Raw genomic sequence first — 22,943 nt, 5'->3', positions numbered from 1 at the left:
ACAGAAACATGTGGTATTAATTTATTACAGAAAGCAGTTTACACTTGACCCAAAACAGGGAGACAAAGACTGGAACCAAATTAGAAGTTCTCCTCCTGCAGAGTAGCCCTAGCCCTCATAGCACTAGAAGGTGATATTGAAGCTACAGGAGGAGAACACTCATTAAAGGCCCTCACACCTACCAAGCAAGTTTAGGCCACTGATTCAGTGCCAGGCGACTCCTCAGGGCTAATCAATGATGTACTGATTGAATTTTATACCCATTTCAAGGAAGGAAATGTATACCCAGTACAGTAAACATGATCAAAAGCACCTGGCTAGGGAGGTCACAAGTCCTGTGGGTACTTATTACTACTTATTATTGTGCTAAATGGACATGTGGCCAAACTGTTTTCTAAACAGGTGCATTATTAGCCATACAATAGTGCAGATTTCAGCCTTGATCAGGGAAGCTTCTTATTGTGGAGGACAGTGATTAATGCCGAGGCTCAAAACGGAGGTTTTGAGTGAGAGAGGATATAGGTGACAGAAAAAGTTGAAGGGGGATGACATAAGAGTGGAAATGGTATAAACACTTTATTCATATATGAAATTTCCAAAAGACATAATTTTTTTAAATGCCTAAGTGATGATAATAAGCAACTCTAGAGTCCCCTGTCCTAAATGGAACAACAATAACACCTACTCCAAAGCCTAAGGAACATGATGGAAAAATAAAATGGGTAGAAGAAATGTAAAAGCCAGAGGAAGAGGGGAAGTTCCATATTCAACCTGGTCATTTCAATTATGAACAACTGGAGAATTTCTGTGTAAACTAAGACAGGAGAGTAGGGAGGGGCACTACTTGGGAATGAGAGAATCAGCAGGTATGACTGGGGGAACGTAAAAGGGGACAGTCGGAGCTATGATCATGTGCAACACACTAATATAGAACAAGAAATAATCAATAAATAAAAAATCGAATCCTTACATGTTGTTTCAATAATATACAGAAACAATTATTAGGAAAAGAATTTATTAACATTAATTTGTGGACAATTTATGTTCGCCTTTATGCTCTATTTTCCTTAGGGATTCCACTATTTTTATAATAATAGTAAAAATATTGATAATAATACAGGCATTTTAGTCTACATTTTATTGCTTTACATAACAATATGTAAGAAAATCCAATACATATTATGTGCCAAACACAAGATATTATGATGAAGTTAAAAAGAGAGAATCTGGAGATAAAACACACCTTGAAGTTTACAGGAATTAATCATCATTTTGAGAGCCTTCTCAAGGCACCCAAAACTTCTTTGTTTCTTAGGCTGTAAATAAAGGGGTTCAACAGAGGAATGATGATGGTATAGAATAATGAATACAATTTACCCTGATAACTGTCTGTGTCAGATCCAGAGAGCACGTATATGACAAAGAGGGTGCCATAGAACAAAGAGACAGACACCAGATGGGCACTGCAGGTGGAGAAGGCTTTGTTTCTGCCCTTCTCGGACTTTGTTTTCAGGATGGCACAAAGCACACGGATATAAGAAACTATAATGCTCATAAAAGTACTCACTTGTATAAAAACAGCAAAAATGAAAGCGACCAAGGCATTAATTGATGGGTCAGTGCATGAAATTGAATAGAGTGGCAAGATCTCACAGTAAAAATGATCTATTATATTAGAACTACAAAAAGTTAATCTAAATAACAATGCTACATGAAGTAAGGCATGTAGAAGTCCAATTAGATATGACACACATATGAACTTAACACAAAGTCTATTGGACATTACAACTACATAGTGCAGAGGGTTGCATATGGCTGCATAGCGGTCATAGGCCATTGCTACCAGGAGGTAACATTCCGCGGTCGCACTTGAACAAAAAAAATAAAATTGGGAGAAACACTCACCCAGGGATATCATGTCATTCTTTTCTATAAATTTGATAAGCATCTTAGGAGTCACAGAGGATGAAGTACAGGCATCAGTAAAGGCTAAATTTCCAAGGAAAAGGTACATGGGAGTATGAAGATGGGGATCTTTACAGATGAGAAATATTAAGCCAAGGTTGCCCACCATGGTGATGACATAGATGAAGAAGAACACCAGGAACAGGGGCACTTGCAGCTCTGGACGATCTGTTATTCCTCTGAGAACAAACTCAGTCAGCAGGGTCCTGTTTCCTTCCATCAAACCCCCTCAGGCTGCTCACTGAAAAGAGATGAGACAAAAAAAATAAGGCCAAGACTCATTGAGAAGAGGATCGTATTATAGTTCACATTGTACATGCCAAAATCTCATTAATAAACAAGAATGAAGTGTACTGTTTCTGCTTTTGAAGCCTTGCTGAAATCAGAACAATTTCTGAACAATCTTGATACTGCATTTTAAACATGCAATTATCTGAAAAATACCTGAGAAGCCCATAGACATTGATTTACCTGACATTATACATCTTACCCTTAATAATTATAAATATTTGTAATTTACTTTACATTTTGATTGTGTTTTATTTTAATACATATGTTATATAACTTTTATACAAAAATTAGAATAATAAAAGTTCAAAATATACTTTATCCTAATAATTCAAAACAAGCTCACAATGAAAAGTCTCATGGCATGAAATACTACCGAATATAATAACATTTTCATTCTTGTTTTGAATGGATTTTGGAAATGCTGACACTCAATTTTCTGTCCCTCTTCTGATGGTTCTTTTCACCTTCTCAAATGGCATCATCCTACTGTCTTTCCATGTATACCTTTCAAGTATTCTTATCTGGGAGAATGGACTGTGTTTTGGTGTTTGATATTACCTATTATTATATCTATTATTCTAATATATGAACATGTCAGATAATAAGATAGTAATTTGCAATATTTCTTCAATGTCTATCCTTTTCATATTTGCTACCTGTTCTTACATTTGTAAGAACAACCACAAATTTTGAAGATAATTTTTCATGTATTTTTTTCAACAAAATACATGTAAAGAATCATTAATTCATTTCTTTATAGGTAAAGACAATAGAATTAAAATATTATAATTTTTATAGTGTAAGAAATGAACCTGCTACACATGTTAATCCATGATGCTAAAAGCACTTTCGTTTTAAGTTAAAACCCATATACATACATGTGTACAAAACTTGTTTACATGTTGATGATTGTTTTTTTTTTGTGGAACAAAGACTTTATTTGGGTTATTGTAGGAGGTCCTTATGTATTTCTGTTGCTCTCATTGGTTAAATAAAGAGAATACCTTGGCCTTATAATAGGGCAGAAAATTAGGTGGACAGAGTAGACAGAACAGAATGCTAGGGGGAAGAAGGCAGTGAGGCAGACACCATGGCTCTCTTCTCTGAGACGGACATAGGTTAGACTCATCCTGGTAAGCCACAATCATGTGGTGATATTCAGGTTATTAGAAATGGGTTAATCAAGATGTGAGAGTTAGCCAAGAAGAGGCTAGATATAATGGGCCAGGCAGTGTTTAAATGAATACAGTTTCCATGTAATTATTTCATGTAAAGCTAGCCAGGAGGCAGGTGGCGGGAAAATATTAATTAAAATCTACTAATCTACTAAAATCTACTAATCACAATTATAAAATTTATATATTTTTAGAATTATAATGGATCAAAAATGTGCATCCCAATAAAAAAGAAATAAAAGACTAATAATGAACAATGAAAGCAACTAAAAATTTGCCTTAGAGCCAGACAGAGATTTATTAAAAAATAAAATACAATTTTTGAGAAACATTTATAATTATCTACCTTTCCTATCTGAGAACTAAAAATTAAGACTCCTTTGCTATTTTATCTTAACTTGATTATAGTAGGTATGATGCACAAAAAAAAAAGATGTCAAAAACTGGCATGGATATAGGGAAAAGAAAAGCCCTATTCACTGCTAGATGGAACACAAAGTGATTTAACCACTATGGAAATTAGTTTGGAGTTTCATCAAGACCAAGAAATAGAGCTAAAACCATATACTCAAAGGACCCCATATTCTGCTATATAGATGCATGCCCATACATGATCATGCATTGCTGGATTCACAATACCTAGAAAATAGAAACCACTTAGCTATTTATAAACAACTAGACTGATAATAGAAGAGGTTTTATATTACTCTGCGTTGTGATGATTGTTTTAATAAAAGAAATTTAAATATGTCTTTGTGGAAAATACCCCATCAATTAAGAATGTCTTTAATATTTGAATTGTCCATAATTTTGAAAAGATTCTAACAATGTTGCAATGTTTCCTAAGTATTAAATATTTCCTAAGTATTAAATTTCCTTGAAGGAGATTGTGTAATTAAAGGCGCTGTTTAAAATCACAGAACACATTACCATAGAATGAATGACCAGTGTCTCCAATATCTGCCCTGGCATAAATGATAAACATTACATTTATATAACAAATCAAATAGGTAAAACATAAAACTACCTGATTTACAATGATCACAGAAATAACATGCAAGGAAGAAAACTTCACCAAGGCACATACACCCATGAGTTTAATCAATCAGGACAGTGGTGCCAGATCCTAGAATACAGCAGAGAGAGCATTCAAATTGGAACTGCGTTGCTATGTTTCTGTAATGATAATATGCACACTTTTGGGCATAAGGTGGTTTATGTATTTGCATTACTGATCTAAAATTGGAGTGATAACTTGAAATATCTGATTTTAGGGTCTAAGTATCCAATGAATAGAATGCAGTATTAAGACAAGTCCAGCCTAAAGGGTTTCTTACCAATATGAACTTTATTTTTTTGAATCTTAGTAGTCAAATAGAATTAGCTAACAGCTCTATTCTCAAGTCTGTGAAGAATTATTTTGAAGCAATTCTTGAAGAAAATACTTGAAAAAACTACTTTTCTCAAATCATTTGCTTTATTTATTTAAAGAAGTGGAAAATGAGATCTTTTTAAGGTAATATGCAAAAAATAATCTTGAGGCAATGAAAATATGACATTGAACTGAAATAATGTACAGAAAATTGCGCATGGCACTTTTTGCTTCTCTCTTCATAGAACAACTACTATGTAGAAATAGTTCACCTTCATCTTAACTGAGAATAGAAAAGATTGAGTTTGTTTAGAGTATTACTGGATGCTGAAACACAATGGCACAGAATCAGCTAATATTTGTCAAAATTATCACACAATTCACAGTTATTCCTCAAAAACAATTAAGATGATCTTTGTTTTTTTTCATTTTCCAAGCATTTAAAATGAAACAGATGCTGATATTGTGGGGGACTCTTCCTTTCTTTATATTCTCAGCATCCCCAAGGAATCCATGGCCAGGTGAAGAAGCAGGCATAGATGCTGTAAGAAGCCACAGAGTTCTATGCCTCCTGGAACCAGAATTCATCTTGACTATGGAAATTTTCAAAGCTAAAGTCAGAAAGGGTAATTTTACTCCATAAGAATCCCAGCTGAAGTTGACCTATGGACTCTAAGAAACTCATATGATTGAGTTCAGACCTTCTGTGTATAAAACCATAGCTGTGAGTCAGCAGGGATTTTAAAAAGTAAGCAAAATAGTTCATTTAGCTTTGCAGGAATGCTATGTTTTATATTTGTGAGATAATTCCCCTAAAATATATTTCCACATTACAATTTCTGTAAATATATTGGCACATTATGACTAATAATGGTTGAATAAAAAATATGACAATAAAATATTTTTTCTCACCAAATTCTTATTAAAACAGCTGTAGGCATGGATTCCATGAAGCTTTCTTTAGGAACAAGGGTGTCAGTGATAACTGGCTTTCTCAAACAACAAAAGAAAATTGTAGAGGATATTTATTTCTTATCATTTTCAATCCTATTTTTAAGTCCAATACTAAAACTCCCTCAATGCTACCAAAAACTCCCTATAGGATAGTGCTAATCTGCTGAGCATTGTTTATTATTCAGCTAATTCTTGTAGTAATTGGAGCAGCGGGGCTGCGTCCCCAGCACCCGGCCGACCACATGGCTAGCTCTATGCCCCAAAATAATTACACGGACACTGTATTCTTTTAATCACTGCTTGGCCCATTTCTATCTAGCCTCTTCTTGGCTAACTCTCACACCTGGACTAGCCCATTTCTAATAATCTGCTGTAGCCCACGAGGTGGCTTACCAGGAAGATTCTAGCCTACGTCCATCCTGGGTCAGAGATGAATCATGTCCGACCAGGAGAGAGGAGCCTGGCATCTCTGAGCTCACTTCCTCTTCCTCCCAGCGTTCTGTTCTGTTTACTCCTCCCACCTATGTTTAACCTATGAGGGCAAGCCAAGCAGTTTCTTTATTACTTAACCAATGAAATCAACAGAATGATATATGACACTCCCCCATCAAATTCTTACTAATTAACCTATTGTAATTAGTCTGACAAAGATTGCTTGCTTTCTAAAACCCTAATATTAAAGTTTAGTTATACATAAATGTATTTACTCCATTGACATTCTTTAGATATTTTAGGTGGAATTGATTTACCATCAATATTAATCTTTAATCAATAGCAATATTATAATGATTAGAAAATATTTTATTAATACATATATAATATACTAGTATGAATATTACTTACCATTATGACAATTGTCAAGTGTTCTCATAGCATGTTCCTATTAAAGCCAGCAGTTACTAATTCAGATTCAGTCAATGGTGGAATAGATTGGTTTGCACCTTTCTCCCACTGAGAAAAAATTTATTGAGATCCTGCAGGGGCTATACTGCCCGATACCTCCTCTCTCTTCCTATCCCATCCAGCTTACATCCAGATCCCCCCACCCCCTGTCTCCCTCCCTCCCTCCCTTCTTTGGCAGCATAGCACCTCCCTGCTCAGCCTGCTTGGGCACTGGGACCGAACCCAAATCAGGAGGGCAAAGGGGAGGGCAGTAGCTCCTTTGTCTCCATAGCCCACCTGCAGCAAGCAGGGTGGGCCCTTTGTTTGCGAGCTAACCAAGCAGCACAGAGATCCAATCTGGACACCAGGAGAAACATCACTGGGGAGTGACATCACTGGGAAGGTACATCAGAGGGCAAGAAGACGTGATCCTGAAAAAGAAGATCCATAGGGGAGTATTGGGAGGAAGAGATGGGCAGATGCCAATGCAAAAATTCACCCAATAATCTGAAAAACAACACGAAACCACCAGAAGCCAGCGACCTCACAACCGGAGGACATGAACACCTTAATCAAGAAGAAGTAGTAAAAACTGACTTCATGAAAGTGATTGACACCCTTAAACAGCATATAAAAAAATGCCCTTATAGAAATGGATGAGAAGTATAACAGAAAGTTCAAGGAATTGAGTAAATCAGTGAATGATACCCTAGGAAACCAAGGAAAAAAAATAAAGCAGATAATGGAAACAGTTCATGACTTGAAAACTGAAATGGAGGCAAAGAAGAAAACACAAACAGAGGGCCGGCTGGACATGGACTATCTAGGTAAATGAATAGACACTACAGAAACAAGGATAACCAGCAGAATACAAGAGATAGAAGAAAGAATCTCAGATTCTGAGGATAACATAGAGAAATAAACGCACTGATTAAAGAAAACAGCAAGTCCAACAAACTCTCATCACAAAATATTCAGGAAATATGGGACACAATAAAAAGACCAAACCTAAGAATAATTGGAGTAGAAGAAGGAGAAGAAGTGCAGCTCAACGGTCCAGAAAATATACTTAATAAAATTATAGAAGAAAACTTTCCGAACCTGAAGAAAGATGTACCTATGAAGGTTCAAGAAGCATACAGAACACCAAATAGGCTCGCCATATAATAATCAAAACACAAAATATACAGAATAAAGAAAGAATATTAAGAGCCACAAAGGAAAAAGGCCAAGTTACTTATAAAGGTAAACCTATCAGACTTACAGCTGACTTCTCTATGGAAACCATGAAAGCCAGAAGGTCCTGGATAGATGTACTGCAAAAACTAAGAGACCATGGATGCAAGCCCAGACTACTATATCCAGCCAAGCTTTCGTTCACTGTAAATGGAGAAAACAAAATTTTCCAGGATAAAAACAAATTTAAACAATACGTAGCCACAAATTCAGCCTTACAGAAAATAATAGAAGGAAAATCACTAACCAAGGAGTCCAACAATGACCACAATAACTAAGACATCTAGAGACCCTTCACCAGCACAACTCAAAGAAGGGAAACACACAAACCCTACTACTAAAAACGTGACAGGAGTTAACAACCACTGGTCATAATATCACTTAATATCAATGGACTCAGCTCACCTATTAAAAGGCACAGGCTAAGAGATTGGATAAGAAAACAGGATCCAACATTCTGCTGTCTACAAGAAACACACCTCAACCACAAAGACAGGCACCTACTCAGAGTAAAGGGCTCGGAAAAGGCCTTTCAAGCAAATGGACCTAAGAAACAGGCAGGTGTGGCCATACTAATTTCTAACAAAGTTGACTTCAAACTTAAATCAATCAGAAGAGATGGAGAGGGACATTTTATACTCATAACAGGAACAATTCATCAGGAAAAAGTCTCAATCCTGAATATCTATGCACCTAATATAAAAGCACGCACGTACGTAAAAGAAACATTACTAAAACTCAAGGCAGCCATCAAACCACACACACTAATAGTAGGAGACTTCAACACTCCTCTCTCACCAATGGACAGGTCAATCAGACAGAAACCTAACAGAGAAATGAGAGAATTAATGGAGGTAATGAAGCAAATGGACTTAACAGACATCTATAGATTATTCCACCCAAAGAGGAAAGAATATACCTTCTTCTCTGCAGCTCATGGAACCTTCTCGAAAATTGACCACATACTCGGTAACAAAGCTAACTTACACAGTTACAAAAAAATATTAGTTACCACCTGTGTCTTATCAGATCACCATGGAATAAGTTAGAATTCAACAACAATGCTACCCCCAGAAAGCCTACAAACTCATGGAAACTGAACAGTCAACTACTGAACCATACCTGGATTAAGGAAGAAAAAAAGAAAGAAATTAAAGTCTTCCTGGAATTCAATGAAAATAAAGAAACAACATACTCGAACTTATGGGACACTATGAAAGCAGTGCTAAGAGGAAAGTTCATCGCACTAAGTGCCCACTTAAAGAAAACAGAGAAAGCACATATTGGAGACTTAACAGCCCACCTGAAAGCTCTAGAAAAAAAAGAAGCAGACTCACCTAGGAGGAGTAGAAGACTGGAAATAATCAAACTGAGGGCGGAAATCAACAAAATAGAAACACAGAAAACAATCCAAAGAATCAATGAAACAAAAAGCTGGTTCCTGGAGAAAATCAACAAGATTGATAAACCCCTATCCAAACTAATCAAACGACAGAGAGAGAATACACAAATTAATAAGATCAGAAATGAAAAGGGGGACATAACCACAGACACAGAGGAAATTCAGAGACTCATTAGATCTTACTACAAAAGCCTGTATGCCACAAAACTGGAAAATGTAAAAGAAATGGACACTTTTTTAGATAAATACCATTTACCAAAATTAAACCAGGACCAGGTGAACAATTTAAACAGACCTGTCAGTCGCGAAGAATTAGAAGCTGTTATCAAAAACCTCCCTACCAAAAAGAGCCCAGGACCAGATAGTTTCAATGAGGAATTCTACCAGAACTTCCAAGACGACCTAATACCTATACTCCTTAATGTATTCCACAATATAGAAACAGAAGGGTCATTACCAAATTCCTTTTATGAAGCGACAGTTACTCTGATGCCAAAACCACACAAAGACCCAACCAAGAAAGAGAATTACAGGCCTATCTCACTCATGAATAGCGACGCAAAAATCCTCAACAAAATACTGGCAAACCGAATACAAGAACACATCCGAAAAATTATCCATTATAATTAAGTAGGCTTCATTCCTGAGATGCATGGCTGGTTCAACATACGAAAATCTATCAATGTAATCCACCATATAAATAAACTGAAAGAAAAAAACCATATGATCATTTCATTAGATGCTGAAAAACCATTTGACAAAATTCAACATCCATTTATGTTAAATGTCTTGGAGAGATTAGGGATACAAGGGTCATACCTAAATATAATAAAAGCTATATACAGCAAGCCGACAGCTAAAATCAAATTAAATGGAGAGAAACTCAAAGCCATCCCGCTTAATTCAGGAACACGACAAGGCTGTCCACTCTAGCCATACCTCTTCAATATAGTGCTTGAAGTTCTAGCAATAGCAATAAGACAACATAATGGGATCAAGGGGATTTGAATTGGAAAGGAAGAAGTTAAACTTTCGTTATTTGCAGATGATATGATAGTGTACATAAGCGACCCCCAAAACTCCACCATAGAACTTTTTACAGCTGATAAACAGCTTTAGTAATGTGGGAGGATACAAGATCAACTCCAAAAAATCAGTCACCCTCTTATACACAAAGGATATGGAAGCAGAGAGGGAAATCAGAGAAGCTTCACCATTCACGATAGCCACAAACAGCATAAAATATCTTGTGGTAAATCTAACCAAGGAAGTGAAAGATCTATTTGACAAGAACTTTAAGGCATTGAAGAAAGAAATTGAGGAGGATACCAGAAAATAGAAGGATCTCCCTTGCTCTTGGATTGGGAGGATCAACATAGTAAAAATGGCAATTCTACCAAAGGCAATTTATAGATTCAATGCAATCCCCATCAAGATCCTATCAAAATTCTTCAGAGATCTGGAGAGGACAATAATCAACTTTATATGGAAAAACAAAAAACCCACGATAGCCAAAACAATCCTATACAATAAAGGATTGTCTGGAGGCATTACCATCCCTGACTTCAAACTCTATTACAGAGCTACAGTAATGAAAACAGTGTGGTACTGGCATAAAAACAGAGAAGTCGACCAATGGAATTGTATAGAAGACCCGGATTTTATCCCACAAACCTATGAATACCTTATTTTCGATAAAGGAGCTAAAAGTATACAATGGAAGAAAGAAAGCATCTTCAACAAATGGTGCTGGCACAACTGTATGTCAGCCTGTAGAAGAATGAAAATAGACCCATATCAATCACCATGCACAAAACTCAAGTCCAAATGGATTAAAGACCTCAATATCAGCCCGAACACACTGAAAAGGATAGAAGAGAAAGTGGGAAATACCCTACAACAGATGGGCACAGGAGATCGCTTCCTATGTATAACCCCAAAAGCACAGACATTAAGGGCAACATTGAATAAATGGGACCTCCTGAAACTGAGAAGCTTCTGTAAAGCAAAGGACACTGTCACTAAGACACAAAGGCAACCTACTGACTGGGAGAAGATCTTCACCAACCCCGCAACAGACAAAGGTCTGATCTCCAAAATATATAGAGAACTCAAGAAACTAGACTTTAAAATGCTAATTAACCCAATTAAAAAATGGGGCACAAACTGGACAGAGAATTCTCAACAGAAGAAGTTCAAATGGCCAAAAGACACTTAAGGTCGTGCTCAACTTTCTTAGCAATCAGGGAAATGCAAATCAAAACAACTTTGAGATATCATCTTACACCTGTGAGAATGGCTAAAGTCAAAAGCACCAAGAATAGCCTTTGCTGGAGAGGCTGTGGAGGAAGGGGTACCCTCATCCATTGCTGGTGGGAATGCAATCTTGTGCAACCACTGTGGAAGTCAGTGTTTCGGTTTCTCAGGAAATTAGGGATCAACCTACCCCTGGACCCAGCAATACCACTCCTGGGAATATACCCAAGAGATGCTCTATCATATGACAAAAGCATTTGTTCAACTATGTTCATAGCAGTATTATTTGTAATAGCCAGAACCTGGAAACAACCTAGATGCCCTTCAATGGAAGAATGGATGAAGAAAGTATGGACTATATACACACTAGAGTACTACGCTGCGGTAAAAAACAATGACTTCTCGAATTTTGCATGCAAATGGATGGAAATAGAAAACACTATCCTGAGTGAGGTATCCCAGACCCAAAAAGATGAACATGGGATGTACTCACTCATAATTGGTTTCTAGCCATAAATAAGGGTCACGGAGTCTACAATAGGTGAACCTAAAGAAGCTAAGTAAGAAGGTGAACCCAAGGAAAAACATATAGTTATCCTCTTGGCTAAGGGAAGTAGACAAAATTGCCGGGGAGAAAATTGGGATCTTGGGGATGGGGTGGGATGGGGGTAAGGGGAGATGGGGAGAGAAAATGTAGAAGCGAAGGAAGGGGGGGACTGGGGAAACAGGAGAATTGGGATAAAGGAAGGTTGGATAGGGGAGTCGGAACCACAATTCTTAATTAAGGGAGCCACTTTAGGGTGGGCAAGAGACTTGACCCTAGAGGGGCTCCCAGGTGCCCAAGCTGAGGTCCCCAGTTAGTTCCTTGGGCAGCTGAGGATAGGGAACCTGAAATGACCCTATCCTAGAGCAATACTGATGAATATCTTGCATATCATCATAGAACCTTCATCTGGTGATGGATAGAGATAGAGACAGAGACCCACACTGGAGCACTGGACTGAGCTCCCAAGGTCCCAATGAGGAGCAGAAGGAGGGAGAACATGAGCAAAGAAGTCGGGACCACGAGGGGTACACCCACCCACTGAGACAGTGGAGCTGATCTACTGGGAGCTCACCAAGGCCAGCTGGACTGTGACTGAAAAATCATGGGATAAAACTGGAGTCTCTGAACATGGCGAACAATGAGGGCTGATGAGACGCCAAGGACAATGGCATGGGGGTTTGATCCTATTAATGTGCTGGCTTTGTGGGAGCCTAGCCAGTTTGGATGTTCACCTTCCCAGATATGGACGGAGGGGGGAGGACCTAGGACTTACCACAGGGCAGGGAACCCGGACTGCTCTTTGGACTGGAGAGGGAGGGGGAGATGAGTGGGAGGAGGGAGAGAAGGGTGAGAGGAGGGGGAGGGAAATGGGAGGCTGGGAGGAGGTGGAAACTTGTTTTTTTTTCTCCTTTTCTCAATAAAAAAATAAATAAATAAATAAATAAATAATTTATTGAAATATGATATTTCCTATATGAATAGATTTCTCAAATATAAAAGCAACAAATTTAGCATTGCTTCCTATAATCAAATATCATAAAATGTTTAAAGCAATGAAAATACATAAGATATAAAAATAACAAATTGCATCAATCAAACTGATTACTGGTGAATACTGACAGCATTTTCATGCAGTCATCTCCTTCCTTCTACCTATCCATGTCTTTCCATTTATATATACTATGTATATAGTATTCATATATATGTTAAAAACAAAGTGCTATGAATATATATATATATATATACTTCCTTTAAAAATAAGTGACATATTTTCTAATGTCTTAACTTAAAAATTCATGGGCTTAATTGTGAGCACTAGAGGGCCACAAGAAAACCAAAGAATCAACTGATTTGAGCACATAGGGGTTCACCTACCAGGGAATGTGAATGGGACTGATCTATGCCCTCTGCATATATGTAACAGTTGTGCAACTTGCTCCTCATATGGGACTCCTAACAGTGAGAACAGGGGCTGTCTCTGACACTGACACCTGCTTCTCACTCTTACCTCATACTGGGTTGCCTTGTCCATCCTCAGTGTGAGAGGGGGTGTTGTACCTAGTTATTGTAAATTGCTATAGCTTGGCTGACTGATACAATGGGAGGTCTGCACTTTTCAGAAGAGAAAGTAGGAGGAGTGTGTTGACAGAGGTGTCCATCTAACCTGGTCCCACAGCTGTTCAGTCCCAAAGAAACACACAGAGGTCTACATTAATCATAAACTGGTTGGCCTAGTACCTCAGACTTCTTATTAACTCTTACATTCTATATTAGCTCATAATTCTTGTCTGTGTCAGCCATGTGGCTTGGTACCTTTTATCAGCAAGGCATTCTCATCTTGCTTCCTCTATGTCTAGGTGACATCTGCAGACTACCAGACTGTGCCTTTCCTCTTCCCACAATTCTCCTGTTCGGGTCACTCTGCCTATACTTCCTGCCTGGCTACTGGCCAATCAGTATTTTATTAAAATACAAGTAACAAATCTATCCAGGGTACAACACCATATTCCCACAACAGGAGTCAATGGGGGATTGGCAGAACAGGAGAAGTTGAGGGAATGGACTGTGAGGAGCGGACAGAGGGAGTGGAAACTGTGATCAGGATGAAAGAATTAATTAATAAATGAAAATTAATTTTAAAATTTCATAGCCTTATTTTTTCGGTTATAAAGGTTTTGTGAAAATGTTCCCATAACGAGGGCTCAAGAAACATTGCAGGAGAAGGGGCATATGATTTGTAAGCACACAAAGATCAGGGAGTTGGCTTTAAGATTGTGTGTCTCCTAATAATATCAGAAAAATATCCATAAATTATCTATCATTGCATAGACGTTCACCACATGGACGCCTACAAACCTACACGACAGATCTCAAATCTTTAGACCATAAACACAAAGCTGTGAGCACATAGAAATTTAGAGAAAGTACACAAAATATTTCACTTAGATTTTCAGGAATGTTTTATGTTCCATTTGTTAAATAGTCCTCTGAAAAGATATTCTCATATAAATTAACATATTTCAATATATTCTAATATAAACTATGAGAAATTGTTGGAATAGAAATGATCAAATGTTTAAATTATCAGTAAAATAAAAATGCTACCTTTTCATCCAATACCTATGGATATGTGTATAGGCACAGATGCCACAGGAGTGATATCTTCATGAAGATACTTACACTGCAGGAACAAGGGTATCAGTGATAACTGTCTATCTCACATCAATTTTCTATAAGAATAACAATTTAAAGAGAATACCATTTTATTTCTTACGATCTTCAACTCTGTATCAATAAAAAAAAAACTCTCTCAATACTATCAAGAACACCCTAAAAGATGAAGCCAATTTGTTAGGCATTGCTCGCTAATCAGCAAGTAAAAACTAACAGATGAATGTAAGTGGTCTTACATAAGCTTTTGTTCTTTCACATTTCCAAGTTATGTAGCAAGAGGTCCAATGGGTCTTCCTAAAAACCTGGAGTCAGAGGGGGAAATGCTGAGAGATCAGAGAGGCAAAGGAGCCAAACCACAGTCACCTTATCTACTCAACTTCCCAGATGAAAGAAGACTGAGTTCCTGTCTCCTCCCACCTTATCATTTCCTCTTTCTCTGCCCAGCCATGTCATTTCCCACCTGTCTGAGCATACCTCCAGATCTCTCTGGTTAGTTAGTACATAGTTCTGCCCTCTTATCTTCAGACAAGCTTTGCTTTTACAGAAAGGCATCACCAGTAGGATCAATATAATAAAAATGTCAGTCCTACCCAAAGCAATCTATAGATTCAGTGGAATCCCCATCAAAATCCCAACACAATTCTTCACAGACCTCAAAAGTAAAACAATCAACTTCATATGGGAAAAAGAAACAGGATAGCCAAAACCATCTGTACAATAAAGGAATTTCTGAAGGCATCACTATCCCTGTCATCAAGTTCTATTACAGAGCTACAGTAATGAAAAGAGCTTGGTATTGCCATAAAAACAAAGACTTTGGCCAATGGAATTCAATTGAAGACCCAGGTATTAATCCACACAGCTTCAAACACCTGATTTTTGACAAAGAAGCTAAAATTATACAATGGAAAAAAGAAAGCATCTTCAACAAACGGTGCTGGCATAACTGGATGTCAACATGTAGAAGAATGAAAAGAGGTCCATATCTATCCCCATAAACAAAACTCAAGTCCAAATGGATTAAATACCTAAATATAAATCCAACCACACTGAACCTGATAGAAGAGAAAGTAGGAAGTAGACTTCAATGCATGGGCATAGGAGACCACTTCCTAAATATAAACCCAGTAGCACAGTCTCTGAGAACAACAATAAATAAAATGCAAATCAAAACAAATCTGAGATACCATCTTACACCAGTCAGAATGGCTGAATCCAAAAACACCAATGATAGCTTATACTGGAGAGGATGTAGAGTAAGGGGGACACTCATTCATTGCTAGTGGGGATGCAAACTTGCACAACCTCTTTGGAAATCAATATAGTGGTTTCTCAGAAAATTGGGAATCAACCTAACTCAGGATCTAGCAACACCACTCTTGGGCATATACCCAAAAGATGCTCAATCATACTACAAAGGCATTTGTTCAAGTATTTTCATGGCAAAATTATTTGCTACTTTCAACCAATGTTGTGAGATTTGAGCAGCTAGCAAAAGTTTAGTGGGTTATTTCACACCTGCTGCCATTGAGAATAATTTTTATTCGACCATATGATATATATGTCTAATTATTTCTTACATATGAAACCAAGAAATTTACTGTGGTTCACTCAAATATGATATCTGAAAACATTTAAAAAAATTAAAATGTGTAAAAAAATCACAAAAGAAACAAATCACTTTGATCTCCCTGTCCAGGTAATATTTTCATGCATGCGACTCCTACCTTCTACACATTTGTATGTTTCCATATTTTATTATGATTATTATTATATACCATTAGAAACAAGATGAAATGCAAATCAAAATTAAGAACTTGAAAAAGAAAAGTAGGGAACATTGGAGAGGTTTGGTTCCCAGCACTCACAAAGTGGCTCACAAGCGCTTGTAACTCCAGTTCTAGGGATTGTTAAACTCTCTTCTGATGTCAAAGTACTCCTCATGTATGTAAGGCATGTACATATGCATATGTACAGGCAAACTGACAAACACATACAATAATATTTAACACAAGAATGAGTAAAAAACCTTATATGCTAGTTGATAGGCTAATGTTAAAAATATAACTTATGAAAGGAGTTTGAATGTTGATATCCTTCAGGAGATACAATGTTACTTTCAGTAGACATGAGTTATTAAATGTTTCTGTGTTCATAGGCTGGACAAACTCTGATTTTCATTGTTGTTGTGAGTTAGAAAGTAAGCTCTTATTGCTGAAGAGAGCACATACTTTGATCACAGAAAATGGATAAATCATTCTTGAACTTACAGGAAAGTTTACTCCCTGCTGGCTAGCTTTCTTCATGCAGAAATATGCTACAAAGGCTACCAGGAAAGAAATCCATTAATAATCTTAACAGGCTGTGAACCATTTAAACTTTAATACCTACTTTCTAGGCAAAATCTGCCCTCTGGTGCAATAGTGGCATGGCTATGTAGGGGAAACAGCTCCTTTCTCATTTGATTTTAGACCTACTCCATAAAGGAACTCATATCTGGCACTTTAAATATGACAAGAGCATATGACTGGGGAGGTCATTGATAATCTGGCAGAACCTACTAATAATTGTAGTTTGGAAACAGGTGTGGTGAAAATTGTCCGTTATATTCATATACCTAAGTGCTACTCTCAACCTTGGTCAGAAAAACTTCAGTTTGCAGTTAGCAACACTTAAGTTTTAATAGTCAATGCTCAGAGAAAACATGACTGTTAAGTTCTCTCATCCTTAAATGCAATACCTAAATCATCCCTCCTCAGGTCAGGAAGCATTAAAGAGGAGCCAAAAGAATATAAGAGCCAGGATTTGGTCCTGCCTCAAAGCAATTTGCTAGACTTTGTTGACTCCTAATGGGAAGCCTTACCCTCCCTAGGGAGTGGATAAGGGATAAGATGGGGGTATAAGAGGGAGTAAATGAGAGGGAGATGAGGAAAGGAGGGAATGGGAAATGGATGTGGCATGTAAAATGAGAAAAGATAGTTTTTGAAATAAAATTTTTAAATTGTAGGAAAAAAAAGAATATAAGAGCCAAAGACTAGAAGAAGTGACGTAAATTGTCATCTTCTGAGCATGACATGGCTACTGCATGCATGAATAAACAAATAGTGACTACTCACACAAAACCTACATGGCACTGCATACATCATTAACTCCGTCATAAATGGAGAAATGGATCACATGACCTCACTCTAAGAGGAAGTACAGGCATTTAAATGTTGCAAGTGGAATACAGTCATATTGTCCAGTAGCATAGCCACTCAATTACTGTCGTCATTTAAATAACCTCTGATTTATTCTCCTAATTAAATTCAGTACTCTATCCCTCACAAAATGCCAGAAAGGTAGGGCATGAACTTGAGAAGAAATGAAAAGAAAGGAGAGGATGATGAAAGGGATTTTGAACAAAGAACATTATGCCTTAAATTTGTGGAATTATAACATAAAAAAGAAAAGAAATGCTGATGTAACATAGAGGAAAAGGAATCATCATGATCACATCGAGAGGCTCTAACTTGTTCACCAACCAGGGCAGCCATACACAGGTTTCTCAAATAGCTAAAAGAAAAATCATGAGACCCAGCTCTACTATCTCTGTGAATGTAACTCTATACTTTCTGATACAGATACCAGAAAACCCATGATCATTGCTGCTCTCTGTACACTAGCTGGGAAATGATATCAATCAAGACAGTCAAAAAGTTATGCATGTAAAACTGACATGTGATATACATATATATATACATAATTCTATTCCGTTTAGTTCATCTGTAAGAAAATGAAATATGGAAATTATAAGAAAATGGGTAGAACTAAAAATATTATAGAAAGTGCTGTAACTCAGGTACACAAACTCTGCGTGTTACTCCTCACTGATGACCTTATTTTTGAGAATTTGTTTTATTTGTGTGGTTAAGGTTGAGACAGAATCTTTACAAGACAGAAAACAAGAGAGGAGCCACAGGATGTGGGGATATTGGGTGTGATCTTGGTGAGGACAGTAAAACACAAACAGTATGAAAATAGGAGATACCAGGAGTGGGAAGGGACAAATGGATGGGGAAGCGGGGATGCAGGAAAGTGAAGGTTGTAGGAGAGTAAACCAAAACTATGGGTGCATGAAAAAGCTACATAGAAACCTGCTGCTATGAGGAAACTAGTTAGAATATGATATCCAGAGAGAAAGGAATGGGGGGAAAACGGATGATGGGATGAATGAAATATATCGTGTGTGTGTGTGTTTGTGTGTGTGTGTGTTCTAAGGTTAAAAAGAGTTATAGAAAATAGCAATGTAAGGCAAGTAGGTTTTACTGTAAAGTGAAGAAAAATGTAAAACATTCAGATGTCTGATGTTGAGTATTTAGAGTAGATATTCAGAGTTGCTGTCAATATTGTTCTTATTAAGACTCCATCAAATACAGTGTGATGTGTGTAATTAATACTCAGTTATTATAAAAATAAAATATTCCTATTGTATACAGATTATGTAATCACGTTGCAGGAAATCAGAGAGAAGCAATTAAAATGATTTGAAATAATAAATTTTAGTTGAGTAAATAAGGAAAACTACTACTTTGACAGACAGCTAACAATATTAACAATATAGATAATTAAAATAAAAGAAATTTGTTTCTTTTTAAATTGTGGCACTCTGATGTGTTGATCAGTTCTGATACCAGAATCCATGGATGTTTAAGGAAAATATTATTGTCAGGTTTAGGATAACTCTCCGTGAGTTAACCATGGAGATCCCAGATAATCCCAAAGCAATAGAAGTTGTTGCATTTTTTTCTTAGGTGTCTACCAAACTACATGGTAATACTCTATTAAGGAAAGCACTACACACTTGATCCAGAAGAGCGAGCCAACAGACTGGAATCAAGCTAGAAGCTCTCTGCTTGCTGAGTAGCCCTAGCCCTCAGAGTACCAGAAGGTGATACTGAGCCTACACAGGGAGAACACTCATTAACAGCCCTGATGCCTGCCAGGCAACTTGAGCCCACAGATATCATGATAGCTAATTAGGGGCTAATCAATGACTTTCTGATTGGATCTTATACAGATTCCAAGGAAGGAAATGTATACCTGGTACTACGAACATGAACAAAATGCCTGGCTAGGGAGAGTCACAAGTCCTCTGGGTTAAGAGTTACTACTTTTTATTTTGCTAAATGAACATGTGGTCAATCGCATTCTAAATAGGCATATTATTGGCCATAGAGTAGTACAGCTTTCAAACTTGATTAGAGAAGCTTCTTATTCTGGAGGAATAAGACTAATGATTAATGCAGAGATTCAAAACAGAGCTTTTGACTGTGAGAAGATGTAGGTGACAGGAAAAATGGAGGCAAAAGACAGAGGAATGGAAATGGTATAAATATTGTATTCATAAATGAAATTTCAAAAAACCACACTTTAAAAAAAACCTGGTCAAAATGCTGAAAATAAGCAATTCTGGAGTCCTCAGTCCTGAATCAGAGAACTACAACACCTGCTGTAAGGCCTACAGAACAAAATGGAAGGGAGGGCAGAAGGAAAGTAAAAGCCAGAGGCAGAAGAGGAGTTCTGTGAAATATTACCACTGTATTCATCATGGCCATGGCATCAAGAACAGACAGCTGTGGGGAATGCCTTCATAAACTAAGACATAAGAGTAGGGAGGGGCCCTACTTGGCAATAAGAAGACAATCAGCAGGTGTATGGAGGGAGGATGAGAGGGGACAGTGGGTGATGCAATCATATGCAACACATTCCCGTATAAAACAAAAAATAATCAATAAGTGAAAAATAGAAGTCAAATCCATACATATAAAGATTTGTTTCAATAATATACTAACACATGTATTAGGAAAAAATTTATTGTTCTTGTGATAATAATTTGAGAATAATTCATGTTCTTTGTGAGTTCAAAAACAATTTACACTTTATCTTTCTTTAAAGACCACTGCTTTTATAATAACAATAATAATAATAACAGTAATGCAGGGATTTTATTCTACATTTTATTGATTACCTAACAATATGTGAAAAAATTATTATGTGCAAATTACAGGGCCAAATATTATAATAAACTTTAAAAGAAAGAATCTGGAGAAAGGAAACACCTTGAAGTTTTCAGAAAAAGTCATCATTTTGTGAGTTTTCTCAAGGCACCCAAAACTTCTTTGTTTCTAAGGCTGTAAATAAAGGGGTTCAGAAGAGGAATGATGATGGTGTAGAATAATGAATACATTTTACCCTGATAACTGTGTGTGTCAGATCCAGAGAGCACGTATATGACAAAGAGGGTGCCATAGAACAAGGAAACAGACACCAGATGGGCACTGCAGGTGGAGAAGGCTTTGTTTCTGCCCTTCTCAGACTTTGTTTTCAGGATGGCAAAAAGCACACGGATATAAGAAACTATAATGCTCATAAAAGTACTTGCTTGTATAAAGATAACAAAAATGAAAATGACCAATGCATTAATTGATGGGTCAGTGCAAGAAATTGAATAGAGGGGTAAGATCTCACAGTAAAAATGATCTATTATATTAGAACTACAAAAAGTTAACCTAAATAACAATCCTACATGAAGTAAGGCATGTAGAAGTCCAATTAGATATGACACACATATGAACTTAACACAAAGTCTATTGGACATTACAACTACATAGTGCAGAGGGTTGCATATGGCTACATAGCGGTCATAGGCCATTGCTACCAGGAGGTAACATTCCGCGGTCGCACTTGAACAAAAAAAATAAAATTGGGAGAAACACTCACCCAGGGATATCATGTCATTCTTATTTATAAATTTCATAAGCATCTTAGGAGTCACAGAGGATGAAGAACAGGCATCAGCAAGGGCTAAATTTCCAAGGAAAAGGTACATGGGAGTATGAAGATGGGGATCTTTACAGATGAGAAATATTAAGCCAAGGTTGCCCACCATGGTGATGACATAGATGAAGAAGAACACCAGGAACAGGGGCACTTGCAGCTCTGGACGATCTGTTATTCCTCTGAGGACAAACTCAGTCAACAGGGTCCTGTTTCCTTCCATCACACCCACTCAGACTTTTCACTGAAAGTAGAGAGAGGAGAGTTTTTAAAATGTGACTAAGACTAAGTAACAATAGGATCAATTGAGACCACACTCGTGCTTCAGGTACTCCACAGTCAATAGATAGGAAGGTGTCATGTTTCTGCTTTTTAATCATGCCGGAAACAGAAAATACTTTCTGAACAGTTTTAACGTATAAATTTTCCATATCCAATTATCTGAAAAATAAATAATAAATCAATAAACAGTAATTTATCTCTTCTCAAGCATACCCAAATAAATTATAAATTGCATATATGTGTGAGAGAGAGAGAAAGAGATTGTATGCAGAATTTAGAATGAAAAAATACATAATATATTTTATATTAAAATGTCATTTTTGTTTGATTGTTTGTTTGTTTTTGTTTATTGAGGCAGGGTTTATCTGTGTAGCCCAGGCTGTCCTGGTGCTAATATGCAGACTAGGCTAGCCTCAGACTCAGATCAACTTGCCTGTCTCCAGAATGCTGGGATTAAAGGCGCATGCAACCAAGCAAGACTTATAATAAATAAAATGTCTTTAGGAGACACAAACTCATCCTTTTTCTTTTCTCTCAACAAAATTATGGTAAAAAAAAAAAGTAGTAAGTTCTTTTCAGTTTCCTGAGTGAGATTTTTCAAAGTGAAGGCAGAATAGAAAATATTACAAAAGAAACAACAGAAGAAAGAAAAGCTAATATTTCAACAGTTGTATTCATTTTAAGTGCTGAAGTTTGAGATGCTGACAAAGAAAAACAGTAAGATTGAAAGAAATAGAGGCATGGGGAAAGGCCTGAGTGGTTAAGATCACTATCTGTTGTTCCAAAGGATCTTAGCTCAGTTCTGAGCACCTTCACGATGACTTACAACCATATGTAAGTCCAGTTCCTTAGGAGCTAAAAATCTCCTCAGACCTCTGAGGGCAGAGGGCACACATACATCCAGTAGAGAAAACATCCAAGAAGACACAAAAACAATAAGTTAAATTTATTTTTTAAAAAAGAAAATCATAAGATCAAAATTCAAAAACAAATTATTATTATTATTATTAATATATGGAGAGAGAAGAAAAACAAGATCAACATGTATTCATGTGTTCAATAAGCCAGACAATTAAGCTATGTCCAGTA

At 36.9% G+C, this 22,943-nt stretch overlaps 2 protein-coding genes across 2 annotated transcripts; both read right to left on the bottom strand.

Moving 5' to 3' along the window:
- Positions 1–1,267: 1,267 nt before the first annotated feature.
- On the bottom strand, positions 1,268–2,185 carry LOC121465379 (olfactory receptor 5AC1-like). The gene has a single exon (XM_041678617.1). The coding sequence runs from the start codon at positions 2,183–2,185 to the stop codon at positions 1,268–1,270; it is 918 nt and encodes a 305-aa protein (XP_041534551.1).
- Positions 2,186–20,877: 18,692 nt separating this feature from the next.
- On the bottom strand, positions 20,878–21,798 carry LOC121465376 (olfactory receptor 5AC1-like). The gene has a single exon (XM_041678615.1). The coding sequence runs from the start codon at positions 21,793–21,795 to the stop codon at positions 20,878–20,880; it is 918 nt and encodes a 305-aa protein (XP_041534549.1). The 5' UTR covers positions 21,796–21,798.
- Positions 21,799–22,943: the final 1,145 nt, after the last annotated feature.

Source organism: Microtus oregoni, unplaced genomic scaffold (genome assembly GCF_018167655.1).
Source record: "Microtus oregoni isolate MIOR12 unplaced genomic scaffold, Mior012 000030F_ref0000283, whole genome shotgun sequence".
In the NCBI taxonomy this organism is placed as follows: domain Eukaryota; kingdom Metazoa; phylum Chordata; class Mammalia; order Rodentia; family Cricetidae; genus Microtus; species Microtus oregoni.
Note: the sequence above shows the minus strand (reverse complement) of the source record. Positions and strands in the feature narration are given on the sequence as shown.